Source organism: Agelaius phoeniceus, chromosome 1 (assembly GCF_051311805.1).
Source record: "Agelaius phoeniceus isolate bAgePho1 chromosome 1, bAgePho1.hap1, whole genome shotgun sequence".
In the NCBI taxonomy this organism is placed as follows: Eukaryota; Metazoa; Chordata; class Aves; order Passeriformes; family Icteridae; genus Agelaius; species Agelaius phoeniceus.
This window is the reverse complement of record NC_135265.1, coordinates 47,817,328-47,836,965: the sequence shown is the minus strand read 5'-3', so window position 1 is coordinate 47,836,965 and position 19,638 is coordinate 47,817,328. Positions and strand designations below refer to the sequence as shown.

The 19,638-nt window shown below is 34.6% G+C and overlaps 1 protein-coding gene across 1 annotated transcript in view; it reads left to right on the top strand.

Annotated features, from left to right (window-relative positions):
* The window catches only part of DPY19L1 (dpy-19 like C-mannosyltransferase 1), a 44,917-nt gene that overhangs the window by 12,286 nt on the left and 12,993 nt on the right, over positions 1 to 19,638 (top strand). Inside the window, exons 6-16 of the mRNA XM_054645035.2 lie at positions 589 to 709; positions 2,252 to 2,345; positions 4,591 to 4,648; positions 8,165 to 8,256; positions 9,695 to 9,794; positions 10,841 to 10,918; positions 12,446 to 12,532; positions 13,990 to 14,049; positions 16,481 to 16,561; positions 17,344 to 17,445; positions 18,145 to 18,216. Of these exons, the coding sequence (XP_054501010.2) occupies positions 589 to 709; positions 2,252 to 2,345; positions 4,591 to 4,648; positions 8,165 to 8,256; positions 9,695 to 9,794; positions 10,841 to 10,918; positions 12,446 to 12,532; positions 13,990 to 14,049; positions 16,481 to 16,561; positions 17,344 to 17,445; positions 18,145 to 18,216 (945 nt within the window). The remainder of the gene's footprint in view (positions 1 to 588; positions 710 to 2,251; positions 2,346 to 4,590; positions 4,649 to 8,164; positions 8,257 to 9,694; positions 9,795 to 10,840; positions 10,919 to 12,445; positions 12,533 to 13,989; positions 14,050 to 16,480; positions 16,562 to 17,343; positions 17,446 to 18,144; positions 18,217 to 19,638) is intronic.

Genomic DNA, 19,638 nt, shown 5'->3' with positions numbered 1-19,638 from the left:
ATGACTTTGCTGTGAGATGAGTTCTCATTTTTGCTGTGTGTAAACTACTGATGTTTTCTGTGTCAGGTGTTGGGATTTAGTTGAGTTGTTGTTATAAGAACATTACAGCATTTGCATGGAAAATGGAAATGCTCTCTTACATTGCATCTGGAGGCTTTTGAATGCATGCTTAAAATTAAGCTGTCAAAATTTAACAGACTAAAAATCCTAAAGATTTATTCCACTAATATTCTTGTGAGGTGGAAAAAAATTGCCTTGAATGGGTTCAGTTTCATCCACTGTCCTCTGTCAACAACATTGGTGATTTTAATATCTGATAAACAAAAATATTCAAATGAGGAGCCTTCCAGACAATGCAATTCATAGGGATTTTTTTTCTGAATATTGCAGCTTGATGCATTAAATTATTTTCGTTATAAAGCATCTGAGTATCAATAGGCATAATTGTAGTCTGTTAATGAAGTCTGTTAGATGCCTCTAGGAAAAAGTGCTGAGATAAATCCTGAGTTTGAAAATGACCCTGGATGAGAGCCAGCTGTCATGAGGGGTCACTCTGGGCAGAAACTTCTAATCCTGTTTTCACCCTAGGTGGTCCTTGCCAGCTGGTACCGCACATATACCACCATTATGGATTTCCTTGGTGTACCAACAAAGACATGTTGGACTGTAAACAGAGGAAAAGGCCTTAGTCCTGTTGAAAGCTGTGAAGGTAAATTCTGGTTTATCATGGTTTCTCCTTGGAAGCATGCACTTGTGGCTTTATGTATTTCAGAAATAATAAATATTCCTGTGTTACCAAGGGTGAAAAATGTGGGTTTTGCTTATTAGATAACTCTTCTGGCCTAGATTGAATTCCTATCCTGGAGTTCAAAACTTCACAGTTATGGTCTGAGCCTTCATAATGTTGGGTTGCTACAAAGAATAAGATGTCCTAAATGTAATTGGAAGCCTACTGTAGATGTATTAATTTTTGTAACTTCTGAAGGATCCCAAATACAATCCAACTTCCTGCATTTCAAAATTTCCTCCTTCAATTTTTGAGATTTTTTTTGAGTACTCTTACCTAGTGATGCTGCTGAGAAGAATCCTCTTCCTTACATGCATTGCTATTTAGCATAAGAATTTCAACCTTAAACGTTGATTTGACACTGTGCTCCAAAGGACATTGCCACTTTTTTTTTCCCACGTTTGAAATATTGGCTTCTCAAGTAGGTATTAAACACTAAAAGTAGCTTACCGAGAAGTGCTTTTGAGGTGTTCTATAGTCAGTTCAAGCTGAATAATAGATGGTAGTTTGTGAAGTTGTTTCATTTTATCATTTAGAATGCCTTTGTGTGATGACAGGGTAGTATTTTTCCTTTGCACAAAGGCTGTTAGAACTTCAGAGCTTGAATGGGTCACTTTCTCTAGTTTTGTAAGAAGCAATAAACGGTGTACAACCTTTCATTCCTGTTTTTCATGAAAACAAAACCAACAGAAGCACCAGCTATTGAGACTACTGTGTTTTGTGAGCATATCATCATCTTACTTTAGAAAACTGTCTTGCTGTGTTTTCAGCAGTAGGGAATAATCAGTTCTGCATATGAAACTGAAGTTTTGCTGCCATTCACTTTAATGAATAAGGCTTTTTAATGCTGTATTGCTGAAATGATTAGAGCCAGGAGGGTTTAAAGAAATAGTGGGAAAGAGAATAATGGCAGAAGAGTGAGCACAGAAGTGTCTGTTAATGAATAAATTGAAAGACTTGCATTACTGGAAAATATCTTGGCTTATAATGAAACAAAGCAAAGAGTGTTGTGTGTGATATGTTTAAAGATGGGTTTACTCCTGCAAGAGATGGGAAGTGTGAGTCTAGGATTAACAAACCTGTTCTAAAAAGCTCTATGATATAAAAATGTAGTCTAGAGAATATTCTTAGCAGTATTTCTACCTTCTGAACCTCACAGATTTTTCTCTGCAGTTAGTGCATCCCTCTTGGCTTATTCTGTCACTGACTGCCCCAATGTTGTATCTACCCCTACTCTTCCTGGTTTTTTTCAGAGCTGTGGTCTCCTGATTGAATCTTCACAATAGTCTTAATGACATCTGCATTTTTTTAAATTGTGTCTTTCTGTAGATACACTGAGATACTATACTGATAGTTTTTATATGATACAGATATATTAAGATAGTATACTGATTGTATGATGCCTTATAACCAATATGGCCTTCCTTCTATATTTGACAACATATATTAACTGTTTTTTGTTAGGGTTGGGAGACCCTGCTTCCTTTTATGTTGCTGTGATTTTTCTGTTGAATGGATTCATGATGTCACTGTTCTTCATATATGGTACATACCTCAGGTAAGGCAGTTGAGACTGGGCTATTTAGTTGGTATTAGCTGTTAGTTTTTAGACAAAATTTGAGAAAGTGAATGTAAAAATATTTTTATGGGATATTGATGATTTGTTTGTACAGCAGTAGTGCTTTTTTTTACATACATATTGTCAATAAAAATTACTGAAATAGAGAAGCTTTTTTCTTAAAACGATGATGCTGCTGGAAAAAAATTGTCAAAAATTTTATTGAGGCTGTATCTCATTGATACCACGGGGTTGTGGATAAAACTAGAAGTTTATATGTGTTTTAAACAGCTTTTGACATATTTCTGCTCTTAAAATTATCTTTGTGACTCATTTTTACAACAAGTTGAATGATGGTGTACTTTTAACCAAGACTGGGATTTTCCCAGTGCTCTGCTTCAAGTTGTATTTGCATGTATTTCCATTTTAATGTAACTGAGAAGGCAAAATATTTTTTGACCTAATGTATTCTTTTGGACAAATTGTATGCACTTCCTTTTTTCTATAAATTTGTGTTTCCAGTATCTGTCCTTACATTTCAGCAGCTGTAATACACTTCCATACAAAAATGGATTCCACATTCAGCAGAAAAGCAGAAGTGGAAATATGTTTTCTGTTTACATCTGTTTTCATGTGTTGGTTTTGCCAAAAAGTGAAAGGCAGCTATATTTTCCTAAGAGATGTGATTGATTCCCCCCCCTGCCTCCCCCCCAATTCATTTCTGGCTTCATTGTCATGGGTTTTACTTCTTTCCCAAGCATGTGCTGATAAAATAAGGAATAGCTCAGGGCAGACACTGTCAGTAAAAAGAGGAAGTTGCCTAGTGCATGTTTTGAGGAAGTAGGTAAACTTTGAATATTTGTCTCGTTAACTTGTAATATTTCTCTTAAGGGAGTTATACAGAAATTCACATTTTATATATGAATGCCATTGAAAAATCAGTGAGCTCTTTCTTTAGAAAGCATAGACCTTGAGTTTTGTTTCTGGTTTGGCGTGTTTTTTGGCAAATTTTTATTCTGTTTCTAGGGCTAACATTTTTAATGTTAAGCATGTTCTTATTGTCATTTTGCATTTGAGTGTTGAAGCTTTTCAAATTTATGGGATATAAAGTTGAGTTTTAAGTGCACAATACCTGGAGATTGGTTTAGCACTTGGTATCTTTAATCCTCAGATTTTGTACCCAGAACCTACTGATTCTGTTTGACTTGTGTATTAGTGGTGGGTGAAGGATCTGAAAGGGTTTTTTGGTTGTTTTTTTTTGTTTGTTTTTTTTTTTTTTTTGTTTGTTTGTTTTTTGGGGTTTTTTTTTTTTTTGGTTGGTGGTTTTTTTTTTTTTTTTTGGGTTTTTTTTTTTGTGTGTGGTTGATTTTTGGTTGTTGTTGTTTGGTTTGGGTTTTTTTTTCCAAGAATCTTAACAGCTGGCTGCTGCTTTGGTTTAGTAGCAAAAATGGTATAATCTGTCATTCAGAGTAGTAGTGAACTTGTGTGCACAAAAAAATGTTCTTTGCTTTATATCACATAACTTGAGCAATTACAAATCTGTTCAAACAAATAGGAACATTTTCTATTGCTCTTTGGAAATGGGAAAAATCTAATTAATATCTTTGGGTTTACTTTTGCTATTTATTCAATAGGTGAATTTGATTGGTATGGAAATGTAAAAAATACATTTAAGTCAAGGGGCTTAAAAAGCTTCCTCATGTTAACATTGCAGTATTTCACCTAAAAATTAAATTGTATCTCGCATTGACCCATATAATGAATTAATTTTTAAGTATGCTTTTTGAATGTGCTTGATTTGATTACCCTAAATTAATCTTTAGATCCATACCAAAATTTCCTGTTGGGTGATTGAGCATGCAAATTCTGAAATTTACTGCTCAACATATTAGGCAAGAAGTACTGCATTTATATTGTCTGGTTTTTAAAAGCACCAGATGTAATGATCTGCACCAAAATTTGTGAGCAGTGGAATAACTGTTTTCCAAGTTATTAACATTAAAATTGGTGTTCTGCGAAAAAGAGTTGATGTATGAAGGACTGATTTGCTCTGAAATAAACCCTGTCTGACTAACTAGTATTTTAATATTGTATGTACTTTATTGATTGCCTTCCCTTGATGTTTGAAAGCTTTCCTCCCTTCCCCCCCTAATAAAATTGGCTGTACACAAGTGCAGCTTCACATTTTTTAAGCAACATTGGCTATGATAAGATTCTGTTGTACCTATTTTTTTTCTTTTCACAGTGGGAGTCGCCTAGGAGGCCTTGTTACTGTGTTGTGCTTCTTTTTCAATCATGGAGAGGTAGGTTTCCCTCTCCCACCATTCCTTTTTTTTTTCAGTTATTACTGAAGTTTAAGCTAATCCTCATTTCATTAAATGTAGTCATGTTGCTTATTTATTTGAGATTGAATTTAAATAACTTAAATTCAATTAAAATAAATTAATAAGACAATTGAAAGCAAAATAGACTAGGACTGAAAAATACATAGCACAGTCCACTGTCCCTTTAGTGCTTAAAATAAAAAATCAGAATGGAAATATATTGTAAATTGGTCCTGAGATTGAAACTCAGTAGCACAACGACTTCAAGTTTCAAAACATCAGAATGCTCTATTTTCGTGCCTATACCACACATAACCAGGCTACATTTACTATATGAGTAAGCTTCAGAAGCTTCTTTAAATTGCTGTATATTTTACTGGAAATACAAAGAAAAGTGCAAAGTATTATTTATATACTATACCCAGGGTGCGCACAATTTAGAAATAGTGTATGTATGTAAAGGATTCCAGTGCTAAACTTTAGTAAGCTGCATTGCAGGGAAGAAAAAATAAAGGAACTGTCACTTACATCTCCTGTGTAAATTAATGCTGTTCATGTCATTGTTTCATATTTTGGAAGAAAAATCATAGCTTTCATTCTTATTCCCTTGGGATGTTTGGTTTTTTTTTTTCTTAATGCTCATTTTATAATGGAAATTTGTAAATAACTTCTAAATGGAAACTACTTAGAAATTAGTTTAGGGTTGAATTTATGTACTTTACTGAGCTGAACTTGGTAGAGAACACTGAGTTGTAAGAATATGTATTGTACATAACAGAATTAGAGATGCTTCCACTCACAGTAAGCCTTGACAGTTTTTTAATGAAACAAAAATGTGTGTGATAAAGTGGCTATTTTATTTTCAAGTTTCATTGGAAATGTCTTTTCTTTAAATATCCCCCATGTGTGCATGGGGGATATTCAAGAATTTAAGCATATTAAAGCATTGTCACCCGTGGATGTTGAACTGCCTGGTTGAGAACACGTAAACATTAGAGTTCCTAAACTTATTTTTTGTGATCTGTGAGTATAAATATGGCATTTTATGTGGATTTCTATTCTAAATGGGATCCTGAAGTGAAATGATGTTTCATCCTTTGCTAGTGAATACTAAAAGAATAGGCAGTGTCTTCCAGGTCTGTGAAGGTGGTAAGTGTAACTTCAGAAAGAAATGTGTTGAAAACTTCAAGGTAGTGGTAGCAAAAAACTATTTATTTCACTGTGGTACAGTGCAGTTGTTTCCATAGGTGACTGTAGGAAAGCCTCTTTCTCTGTGAATGACTTGACTTGGGGAAAAGGCACAGTAAATGTATTTTGGAGAAATGTGTGAAAGCAGATCTGCATAATTCTACACAGATGTAGTCTGGGCTTAGATGGGGCTTAAGGAAGACAGCCATGATTCAAGCTCAACTGCATGGATTGCTGGAGGACAATAGGAAATACTTGCAGAGGTGCAGTGCTGGATCTCAGCTGGCACTTTTGTGTTTGAACTGTAGCTGAATGGAACAACTCAGACTTACTTGATATTGTTGTGTATATAGGTATGGTAGTAGCTGTAGTTAGAGGTGCCCAGGGGCTCTCTCCTCATGGGGTGCTCTGTTGAATGCCATGCTGTGAGAGTGCCTGTGTGTGGGGAAGAAAAGCCCAGCTCTTTGACAGGCTTGTGATTGTGTGCAAATCATTTTGTGTGGGTCAACAGTGCGTGCAGTCCGACTAGACCGGCTGCCAAAAATTTCCTTTCCTATTTGGGAAGGATAGGACTGAGCTACACAAGTAAGCCTGATCTGCAACCCTTGGTATCTCAGCTCTAATGCTGAGATGTAAAAGCAGTATGTAAAAATGCTCTCTGGCTTTGAGCTAGTGACCCTAAGGCTGTATGTTTTCGTTTGTACTGTGCTTGTGCTACTGTGTTTTAATGATTTCAAACTTAGACTAATCTGATATATTTCTACCTGCAGCAGAGTGAATTTACAGCCTTGATAAATCATCCACAGATGATTGAGTTTAGCATTACTTTACAAATATAGAAAAGTAGTGTAGCTCAGGTTAGTCAGTCCACTTCTAAGGTAATGCTTCCTTTTTATGGTTGTATATGTTCATCATTTTTTTCCTGTCTTATCTTCTCCAGTATCATAAGATTTGGTAAACCAAATGTTGCTATAGTCTTGAAAAATATGCAAAATGACTACACTGCTTTGGAATAATCATGATTATATTTAATGCTTATTAAAAAAAAATTAACTCATCACATCTGTGCAGTCAGCTGAGGACAGCATATTAATACATATATTTATGAAAGTTTTTAATGATAATTGTTGCAGCTTTTACAAAGATTGCTTCTAGATGTCAGGAACTGTGATTAATGTGATGCGTTTCTGTTCTTTGCTTTTATTTTACACTGTTAATTTAGCATACTTGGGAAATGGCAAGACAATAAGCAAGGAATTATATCATGTTGATTTTAGTGACTTGCTTGGTAAAACAGTATTTTATAAAATGGTTTAAAGATTCTAGGAAGCAAAGGAGAAGGAACATTCTGGCAACAGTATCCTACAGTATTTTCATAGATTCATTATAGTTTATGTTAAGATTAATTACATTTTTTTCTCTTGTAGCTGTAAAGAACTTCTAATTTTTAATGCAAATCTCTTGATAGCAAATTTAAACCTGTTTTTTGTATGTCAAAGTACTCCTGTAAAGTTGTATTTGTTGTTTTTTTTAAGGTCAGTGTAAGCACTTTATAAAGAGCTGAATATAAACATTGGAGACAACAGTTGTAGCTGAGCCATTTCCATGAGGCCCATTATTTATTTGTCATTAACCCCATTAATTAAGAAATTAATGAAACAACTAGTTTAGTTGACTTCAGTGTATTATGCTTTGCTTTATTAGGGTTAAAGAATGGAATAAATAAGTTATGTATAAGTAGTATAGGGTCTGTATGAATTTAATTTCATGATTTTAGTGTACTGGCCTGTTTTGTAAGGCAGCTTCAGATTTTATACTTAATGTGTTGTTACTGATAGAAATTTGAAATGTTTATAACCTAAAGAACTCTAGCACAATGAGGAATATATGGCTTTATCCTTCAGATCATCTCCCAACATACTGTCTCTGTCTAAATGTGGCAAGTCACTGCATGAATTTGAGAATTATTTACCTAGAAGAGTTGATTATGTCAGCAAAACCAGGGACAAGTAGCTGCTGTCTTGCTTTTTTTCTTGGATATTCTCTAGCTGCCACATTTCATTTTGGAAAAGCAGTGCTCTATTTTAATTAAACAGTGTATCTTAGGCCCCAAGGGTGGAAGCCACTTCCTTTTCCTTCCTCTTTTCTGCTTCCTGGCTTGTCTTTTTAACATTCTGACTAAAACCTCATGTAGCTTGGTTTTTGCTTTATTGGAGTATCTGTAGTCATTCATTTTGAAATACAAATGCATGGTTTTATAGAAATATATCAGTGAATGTCACCATCTAACCCAGTTCTTATTTTCAGTGCACTCGTGTCATGTGGACTCCACCTCTTCGTGAAAGTTTCTCGTACCCATTCCTTGTGATGCAGATGTTGCTTTTGACCTATATTCTCAGGTACCTCTCAGTTTATACTGGGTCTTTACAGTGCTTTAAAGAAACTGATTGTCACAGGACATTTATTTAAGTGCCTTTATTTAAATATTTATTTAAATGCCTCCCTGTGCTGTAACAATGGTATCATTAACAGAGAAACTTTCCTGTGGCTGTTACATTACAGACGCTGCACCAGTAGAACTGCAGTCGTATTACTCACTTATTAGAAGGAAAAACTTTGCAACTTGAAGACATGATTAACATAAAAATCAGAATTACTGTGTTGGCAAATACGTGTCTAAAGTAAAAATCAGAGTTTTTTGGTTGATGTCCCTTCCTTCCCATGAGAAACAAGCTGATACTTCATCAATTGGTTTTGTCCCTCTTGGAGAGTGGTATGTTGGCTGCACGTAGAGTAAGCCTATGCTTTGCAACAAAGGATGCTATAGGCACCCATAAGCTAGTATGTTCTTGCAGTTTTCTATGACTAATTAACTAGTCTCATTAACTAGTTCAATGATTTAGAGCAGTCTAATTACGTTAATGCAGGGATGCTCTTGAGTTCATTAGCCGTGCTTTTCCGTGATTATTTCTGGCTTGCAACATGATTATTACTGTCGTGCCTCTGTTTTAGAAAATAAGCATGACCATTCATACTTAAGGGCTTCTCCACCAAGTCCATTGCATCAGATTTACAATGTATTTATGATTTAGTTGAACTTAGTACTTATAACCACCAATTTTCCTTTATTAGGTCATACTGATTTGTAGTTATTGATGTTTAAAGCAAAAGTATTTCATGCTTGTCACTAATTTGTGGATTTTATATGAAGAAAAGATATGTGCTCTCTAGGATTTAGTGAAATTTGAAACATGACATGTTTCAGAATTGAACTTGAATCAACACAGGATTAAATATTTTAAATAGTGTTTATTTCCAGACATGAAGAATAGACTGGGGTTTCAGTTACAGATGAGTTTCATGTACTTGTCATTGTCTCCTTCCCTGAAACATCACTCAGGATTCCTAGCAGAAAGTAAATATGGAAGAAATGTGGGAGAGAGGAGTTAAATCACTTTCAAATGCAGACCATTCTGAAACAGTTGTGATTTCAGCTGAAATGGAAATGGTTGTGACCTGACTATAGAGTCGTCACAAGAAGGTGAAGCACTTGCAAATGACATGCTTTGGCCTGCTCTACTGCATACTGCCAGGAGAAGACTTGTTTGGTAACCAGTGAGTCATCAAACAGTTAAGGAATCAGAGCTGTTGTCATGGAAACTCAAGAAAAAAAGATATTAAATTTACTTGGGCAGTGTTGTTTGTAGTTGATCAATATTGCTAGTTATCTTCCAAGGTAGCTGTGTTTTTATTGCATTTTCTATTGTACTTTTCAATTATATGCAAACACCTGTGTAATTGTACTTACTGATGCCTATTCTGTCTCTTTTTCCCAAGGATTCCGAGTATTAATACAGGAAGCTTGATTGCACTGTGTGTTTCTAATATCTTTTTCATGCTTCCCTGGCAGTTTGCTCAGTTTGTTCTTCTAACTCAGGTAAGCCCATATTCACCTCTAAATAGCCTCTTTGTCTAACCTGGACAAATTGACTGCTTTGTATAGACAGCCATTGAATTCACAACTAGACTTTCCTTTTTAGCCAGATTTCATTCTCGCTGTCAGGAAAGATTCTTACCCGTTACCACATCAATCTTGCTAGTCTTTAGTTTAAAAGTTGACTGTTTACACCTCTTATCATTCTGTCTCCAGATCTAAAAATATTTACTTTTCCCACATAAACAGCCTCTAGCCTGAGATCAGTACCTTAGAACAAGAAAAAAAAAATACTTTGTCTTTTGAAGCACAAAAATAAATAAAAAAAAAAAGGCATTGATCAGGCTGTTAAAAAGTTTTAAAACCAGTGTTTGCATGGCATGTAATAGCTGGCATGATTGTGCATGAGAGAAACTTGTCACTGTAACCTCTTCAAGAAACTGAGCCTGAAATTTGAAAATTCAGGTTCACTTCATAATTTCATTAATTTCCCATATGACTTTTAATAGGCTGTCTAATCCATAAGTCAGCAGGCCTTATTTTCCTCAGCAGCAAATTGTGGATGTTTCCATACTTTGCTGAAAACTTAGAATTAATGAGTAATTCTTTTGTGGTTTTGACTGGTATATTTTGGTTTTTTTGGTTTTGGTTCATTTGGGGTTTTTTGTTTGTTGGTGTTTTTTTCCATTTTTGTTTGATTTTGTTTATTTGGTTTGGGTTTTTGTTTGTTTGGTTTGGGTTTTTTTGTGTTTGGGTTTTTTTAAAATGTTGTTCTAAATTTAAAGTTGAAAGGTAATGTGTTAGTGCTGTATTTTGGTGATTTGGATTTTTATAAAGTTGAATACTTATTTCGTAAATATTCAACTGTATTTGATAATTCTTATTTAGAGCACCACAACAGGATTTTTGAAAGAGATAATTATAAAAGACCTAAGTACTTAGCAAAAACTAGCAATAAAAGTTAATGATTGTTAGAATAATCTATTCTTTTGCATGAAGGAGTACACCAGTGGAAATTGTTTTAACTTCCCTTTCACTTTTGATTTTAGATAGCTTCATTATTTGCGGTGTGTATTATGGGTTATATTGACTCCAGCAAATTACAGAAGATACTGTCTGCTCATATGGTAATGCTTTTTAAAATAAACCTTAAGTCCCCTCAAACAGGTCAAAGCATGAAAAGAGACCATTTGTCTCAAGTGTTTTCCTTAATTGCACAAAGGTTGAAAACATGCAGTGATAGGGGAGGGAGGGGTCTGGATTGGAACTAAAATTCGGTTTTGAAAACTGCTGTAGTCTTGACCATGCAGAGATCTTGTGGTTTAACTATCTGGGGAGACACTTAAAAAGGAGGACAAGAAAATAAATTTTTAAGTTGAAAACCATTTTTTTTTCAAAACTGTGTGAGAAAGTAAAGAATGAAGGGAAATGATAAGTAAAAGATGTGTAAGTTTCTGCATAATACCCGATTTTAATTTTTAAAGTTGAGATAATGATCAAGTTTTGCTTTTTGAAGTGAGATTACAGTTTGGAATACAAAGGAAGATGTAGACAAGTTTTTTTAAGAAATGTGATGGTGCTTAAAAATATTTTATGCTAAAATTGTGCTTTGCTAACTCAGTGGATGAAAGGAGACTATTTCCCCAGAAAAGAAACTAAATTATATTTCATATGTTTTAAAACATTTTTTGAAATACTGTAAATGATAAACTAAAGGCAATGTTAAGTTCTATGTGATTTATTTCTCATGTAAATCCAGGACAAAATAAGCAGATTTCTTTGGTAGCTTTTTGACAGAAGCAGGATGACATGCTTAAGCTTTCTGGCTTATGTCAATAACTATATCATCATTTAGGTGCTGAAGTGCCATAAATAGCCTATTTTCAGATAGATAAACAGTCATGTTACAGAGACAGCTTATTGAGTCTGGGTAAACTGCCAGTCTGTTTTGTGGTGTTTTCAATTTTTGCCTCCCTCCTACCCTCCTCCTTCTGTGGAAAATGAAAGTCTGAAGAGGGGAGTAGAAAAGTCTGCAAATTACTGTGTTATTTTTCCTTATTCCTGTGTATAAAAGGAGACAAAGTTTGCTTATTGATTTTTGGCCTCCAAGTTGGAAAATGTAATTCAGATTGCTTTATGTTAAAAAAGAGAGCACAGTAGATCAGGATGGTGGATAAAAGTTGTATTTCAGCCTTGAATTAGGTGCATATGTTCAGACAGAGTTCTGCTTCCTTGACTTTGATGGTGATTGTGTTTTAAATAAATGTTTGTCAGTTAGGAAGAAAGAAGACATCAAACATTCTATTAATTTTTACGTTTGTCCAGAATTCTAAAATGCAACAAACAGGATGAAGAGAACTAATACAGTAATTTAGAAAAAAATTAATATGTTAGAAATAGCTTCAGAAATTTATCTGTTGTATTACATAAATTTATCCTATGACCAGGATTTGTTCTTGCATACTTTTAATGAATAAATTAAAACAATTATCTACACTTGGCTACCTAATCAGTGTTTTCAGAACAAATCTGCAAGTGTATCAGGATTGCACTTTACTGTAAAGTAGGTGTTTTTAAATTTAAAGCTGTTAGCACATTAGGTAATCCTTACCTTTTCTATTTTAAATTGAATAATTTTTATTTTCTTCTTTCAGGTATCTCTTCTGGTGTGTTTTATTCTGATGTTTGGTAATTCAATGTTACTGACATCATATTATGCTGCATCTTTAGTAGTTATCTCGGTAAGTTGCTTAAGAAGGATCATATGCTGTGCTGAGACTGCAGTGCTGTACTGTTATATATGTATTGATGTAAAATGTGCAGCTGCTGCACTACCAGACAGATGAGGAACCTCTCACGTGAAAAACAGAATTAGACCATAAAGATATCTGGTGAAGGGGTAAATACTAATTCAAGAAATCATGGATTTACACCAAAACCTCTTCATAAGAGAAATTCAGTTAAGACTCAGCTCTTCTACTTTTATAGTTCTCTTCTTTTTATTAAAATATAAAATATACCCTGTACGTAATTTTGACCAGAGTAACTGTAAAACAAGAACCATGAGCAAGAAGGAGCTTCATTTAAATGCGTCTTATTGATAGTAAATCCTCTAGTGCAGAACAAATGACTAAGCCATATATAACAGTGGTTTACCAATGTTTGAAACTGCTGCATCATACCACTGTGTTAGCAAAATTACTCACTGAAGATTCATCATCTCACTATTCATTATCTTAATTTTTCTTTAAATAGGAAAAAAACCCACAAGCTCTTTCAGTTTTGTATAGTTCCTCATAAAGGATTTATGTAAGAAATAGGAGAGAAAGTGTTATGAACCTATTTAGCTTGCTGCAAATCGTCTTAATTTCTGATTCTTTTTGTCTGTTCATATTTTGTCAGCAAGAGTGTGACAGTTTCTCACTAGACTGTTTCTATGCTAGTAGTAGACTGCCTTGGCTGCATATTTGCTGTGGTACAGTTTGCTTGTTATGAATCTGTTCTAGTTTCTTGTAGCAGCTTTTGTAATTATATATTAAGTACGGGTTCAGGTGAGTTCTCAACCTGTTGAGTTCCTTGCCTGTTTTCTGCTTTGATAAAAGTATTTGTTGTTTGTGTGTTATTTGGATACTTGTATTGGCCTCAGTCTCACATATGGACTGGATTTCTAGAAGCTTTTAATTACATTGTTCATCAAATTAGCCTAAAATGGGTCTTCCTTGTGTCATAAAATGAACATGTTGTGAAACAGAAAGGAGTGACTCCTACCCCCTTCCACGCTCTGTTGCCTGACTTGAAAATTGTTTGTATTAATGCTGCCAGTAATTTATTTTATTCTTGCTTCAGTCTCTTGTCATTCACAGAAGCAGACAGAACTCAGTTTCCCATTGGTTTTGATTTAAAGAAGCTTAGAACTGAATAATACAGAATCTCCTTACTTGTTCAGGAGAAAAGTAGTCTTCCATAATTGTACTCGAACTGCAGTAAGAGTTATTTTGTTGGCAAGTTTTGCCAGTGGAGGGTGAAATCATACTATATATATTCATATGTCAGGTTGTATTAATTATGGAAGATTTTTTAATAACTAAGCATATGGTGTGATAGGCTTACCAAAAGGAAAAACCTCTCATTCAGGGTAGGGGAATAGCTTGTTGTTATTACGTTACCTGAAAATGTGCATTAATTTTTTTTCTATTAGGGAATTCTTGAATGGAGTCCAAAAGTCTTGAAAAGGCGCAAAAGAGAAGTCTATGTATGGGTAAGGAATTTCGAATATTTTGAAATTTCAGGGAAAAACTATGACTTTTTTTTGTTTGTTTTTGTCAAATACAGAAACAACTTCTGGTTTTGTTTCTAATAATTAAAAATCAAGGGATGTAGCTGCAGTACTGTCTTTAATAAATTGTCAGTGTTCCCAGCAATTAGTGTTAAATTCCTGAAGAAATAAAGAGAGCATAAACACACATTTATATCAGAAAGCTGAAATAACCTTTAAATGGCAACACATTTAATTTCACATTGACAACTTTACGTGTTTACAAAACCTAAGATCTGTATGGAAATCCTTTTAAAGTAAAGGTCAATTTAGAAAAGGCAAGTTAAAGGGTAACAGTGCTTGCAGAAATGGAGATTAAGGTACTGCACTTGATATTCACTAAAATGTGGTTATCTATAGAATTTTTTAAGGATATTTTTATGACAACAGCAAACATCTTAAAATTGCATAGGGAAGCAAGTCAGAGTAAAACACTGTAGAGTGTGTAGTTGAGGTTGGAGAGTAGAAGTCATGTCCAAACAGGGAGAACACTCCTGAAACTATTATGAATAAAATGTAACACTGGAGAAAACATGAGAATTGACTTGCTGCATAAGACATAATGTTAACATGTAAAAACACCTGAAATGGGAGCCTACCAAGACTATGCCTGACTTAAGACAGGCATTCTTATTAGGTGAAGGGTAAGCTGTTAGCAAAACTGGATGAAATTTATACAGTTATTATAAAGGAATTAGAATAGGAAGGAATTAAATATTTATAGGAAACTGCAGTGCATGGCTACATACCTAGCTGTAGTACCAGGGGAAATCAGAGTGCAGGCAAATTTCATGTCAGTTTTCTGAAATGGAGATCCAAGGCACTTGTGGAACGGCAAACTAAAAAATCTGGGTTTGTAAAAGAATAAAAACTTCTACAATGAGGAAGGTGTTAAGCTGTATGTACTTGCAGAGAGACATCCAATGCAGCCTTTGTCAAAGGAAGTCGTGCCTTGCAAAAGTGTTTGACTCCTCTGAAGGATGTAGATAAGGGTGTGTGGGTGAATGTACTGTACATAAATTTCAGGAACTTTTTGGAGAAGCTGTCTAACTGGAACTATAAAAGAAACTAAACTCCATGAGATAAGGTATGAACATTAGAAGGTCAGAAACAAAGGGTGGGATTAAATGGCAAGTTTTCGAAAGACCATCACCACCCTAAAAATGTATATAAAATAATTGATCCTGAATAAGGTGCTACCATTCAGCAGGGAAATCTCACTACTCTTACACAAAGTTCTCTGAACATACCAATTCATTACTGAGCAGGCACCAAAAAGGAGAATACTTGATGGAAATCACAGAGAAGGACCTGTAGAGAAAGCAGAATTTCTTTTTTTTTATTTTGTAAATTCATATGTAGCATTGTAAATATTGCCTATAGTCTCAGTCAATGTGTCTTACATCAAAAAAAAAAAAACAACTATAATGCTTTCCCCCAAATTCTATTGACATTGAGTATGAAGATAATTATTAATGTAGATTTACCAAATAGCTGATATTTTAAAATATGTTAGAATTCTACATCTTGTAAAATAAAGGTAAATACGACAAAGCCAGTGAAGAAAAGTAAAATATAATTATAACTTTTTTAGTGCCCCTTATGGTAGCAGCAATAAGCTTATAAGGAATAAGAAAGTTGCTGTGGAAGAAAAATACCCAGAGGCATTCAATAAAGGATTAGGATACCTCCTAGATATTTAGGTTTCTTAGCAGCCATGAAATGAGATGATTGAATGCAGCCCATTGTCACATAAAACCCTGGTTACATTAGGGCAAAGATCAGTTTTTTTGTTGCATTGTCTCTGAAAGCATCTGCTGTGAGTCCCAAATACAAGATACTGGGGCAGGTTGTCCTGTTCACTTGATCCAGTTTTATAAAGAATTTGCTAGATTAAGCTACACTGCCTTCACACACCAAGAATTTAACCTTCTTGGTACGGAAATAAACTTGATACATAACTAAAAGTAGTAACTGGACATGCTTTGTTTATATTCCCTTCAACTTCTAACCTTAGATAATCTTGAGATGGTGCTATAAATCAGCAAATTCCTCCAAAGATTTGAATTACCAGGCTAGCACAACCTGATAATATGGAGCAGCTCTTGTCCAGGAAAAATTCTTGCACACTGATATGTGCAAAAGAGATGGAATAGACAGCAAGGCTGCCCCTGTTTCAAGATAACTTTTCTACCCCCTCTGCTGCACTGTTGTATGCAGTAGTACAGCTGTAGTTAAAAGCAGTGGCACAAAATTATTTCAGCTATAACATAGAAGAGTTTATAAGTAGTAGCTAAATTTAAGAAGCCTTCTAAAAAAGAAAAAATTTGTAAAAGTTAAAGACATCAATTTCATTCTAAATATATTTTTCAAGGTCATTGAAGGATGTGCCTGGTTATTTGGGACAGTCACCTTGAAATACCTGACTTCTCTTGTGTTTGGAATAGCTGATGATGTAAGTTCTATTATGAGAGTATCTGGTTGGTATCTTTCAAAAATCTTGTCACTCCTAATATTTGATTTTGACATCTTACTGATATACTTTCCTGAATTTCCAGAATTTGTTTTACAGAAGTGAGAGAGAGATTGTATATTTGCTTTTTCTTTCATTATGTATTATCACTTTGAGATGTTATTACCAAAATTTGCAAAAACACAAATATCTTTACTTTTGTCTTAGTGAATGCTCTATGTGTTTGTTTTTAAATGTGGATTTATAGGGCTTTGTTTGTCTTGGATATCTTCTACCTACACCTTTGTTTACTCAGTTTGTCAATTCACTTTTCTCTGAAACTAATTTTCAGGATAGTTTTGAAATGATTATTGTAACAGGTACAGCCTTTGCTATATTTCACCCCCTTTATTCTATTGTTAAAAACTCGTCTGCAGATGTGTATCAAGGGGTAAAAGATAACGAAGATCACATCTTAAATATGACTATGTAAAACTATAGTGTTGTTGAATACAATCACAGTGATAACACCCTTTTTTTTTGCTGTTTTCTGCTTTTTATTTAACACCATACTATCTGTGTTACACTCAAAGATGTTATTTAATACACTGGAAGTAGATTTTTGATGCTCTTGTAACAATACTGTAAGTGATATAAACTTCTGTTCTAATTAAAAATATTTCTCAATACAGTGTAATTTCTCATATTTATACTACTTGGTTATGGAAAACAGGACAGTTTTTGCTTACTACAGTTTGGTATTTGTTTCCTGTGTATCCTCCCAGGCTCATATAGGAAATATATTGAAATCTAAATTTATTGGCTACAAGGATTTTGATACATTAATGTATACCTGCGCTGCTGAGTTTGACTTCATGGAAAAAGAGGTAATTTGGTCAAAATATGTGATTTTGGTAGAGGGAACTTCTTGCTTTATTTTTATTTGTAACTTAAAACATTTCAGAACCACACCTCCTACTGCCATCATAAGTTCAAATACATACTTGAAAAGATAAATTAATGAACTAAAGCTAAATTTAATTGGGTTTGTTGCATTTAAGTGAACTTAAACCGAAGCAGTGTTTTGATTTTAGATCAAAGATATATGCTAGCTTCAGTGACAGACATGCTTCCTCAGGAATAAATGAAAGGTTACAGTTCTGCAAACAAGATTTTATGGGCCTCTCAGTACCTGGTTTTGAGTGTATGGAAAGCATACTGAGAGCTGCAAGGGCCTTATGTGATAAGTTTAGACCAGAGAACAGCATTGAAGGTTCATGTGGCATTAATAGACTTCTTTTAATTTTTCACTCCTAGATATGCATTTAGAATGTTTATAGATTAGTCAACCTATAGTACTCAAATTCAGATGAGATACAATCTATTTCTCATCTTTGAATGGCTTACCAAAGAACTGGAAATAATTTACTGATGACCCTAGTATTATGTCTTTAGTATGATTGCTGAGTAGAGTTTACATTTACATTTTACTCCAGAAAGGTCTCATTATATTAATTTATTTTAAATGGTGATTGAAATAATTACAGATGAAGGGAAGCAATTAATGAACTTGATTTCCATTTTAGACTCCAGTAAGATACACAAAGACTCTGCTATTACCAGTTGTTCTGGTGGTTTTTGGGGTAATCGTCAAAAGGGTAAGTGATTGATTTTGTGAGTCACCTTTACCTTGAACTTACATTTCAGGGTTTTTTTTTTGAAGGGATTGCTATTTATTTATTTATTTATTTATTTATTTATTTATTTATTTATTTATTTATTTTATATGGGAAGACATTTATATGGGAAGAAATTGATATGATGATTGCTAGGTGCCTGCCAAGCCATGCTGCCATTCCTTACCCTCACTATGATGGGGGAAGAAGAGTAGAAAAATATCATGGGTCAAGATAAGTACAGGGGCCTCACTCTCTCTGATTCACTGTCATGAATTGAGAAAGATCAAATTAAATATTTTGTGAATTAAAAATAAAATGCAAGAAGAAAACAAAAAACTAAAACCATCTTCTCCTCATCCCCAGGCTCAATAGGCCCCTTCCACAGGCTGCAGTTGTTTTAAGAATGGGGTCGGCATAGGTCCTTTCCGTGGGGTACAGTTCTTCAGAAACAGACTGCTCCAGCATGAGTCCCCCACAGGGTGCAGCTCCTGCCAGAAAACCTGCTCCTTTGTGGGCTCTTGTCCACAAGCTGCAGTTCCTGCCAGGAGCTGTTTCCTTTGTGGGCTTTCTGTGGGTTGCAGCATCCTTCAAGGCATGCGCACCTGCTCTGGCATGGGGTCCTGCACAGGTCTCAGGTGAATTTCTGTCTGCTCCACCATAACCCTTCAGTGCCCTCCAGAGGAAAAAAAAAAAACCAACTTACATCACTGTGGTGTTCTCCAAAAGCTGCAATCTCATTGTTCTCATGGAGCATCTCCTCCCTCTCCTTCACCCTCGGTGACTTGAGTCTGGTTTCACTCCCAGTTTTCTTGCTGCTCTCTCTTAAACATGCTGCAGAGTTACCTTTTGTAAATATGTTATCAATAGGGGCCCCACCAGTGTTGCTGATGAGTTCAGCTTTGCCCAGTGGTAGATCTGATTTGAAGCTGTCTAGAACTGGCTCTCTCTGACATGGGAGCAGCCCCTGGTCTCTTCCTACAGAAGCCACCCCTGCAATGCTCCTGCTACTGAAACCTTGACATGTAAACCCAATACAGTCAGAAAAACACAGGTTTTCAAGAACATGTATTTAAAATTCTGTATTCTCATTACAAAGCTTTTTGCAAAGGTCCAGTCCTGTGTCAGTTAGAAGAAATTTCTGTTATTTAGCTGATGAATACTAAACTGGAGTTTATAACTGTTTTTGTAAATTTGATTATGTATAATTTGTGTAAAAACAACTTACAGTTTGCACAGGAACAGATGGGATAACTGCTAACTGCCTGGCTAATTAAACATCCTCTAAAAGAAGTTCTGGCTAAAACATTGCATGTCTTTTATCTTAGCATTATCTCAAAAAGAGATTACCCAGGTGTAGTTTAATTTAGCAAATGCTGAAAATGCTTCAAAATGATTTTGAAA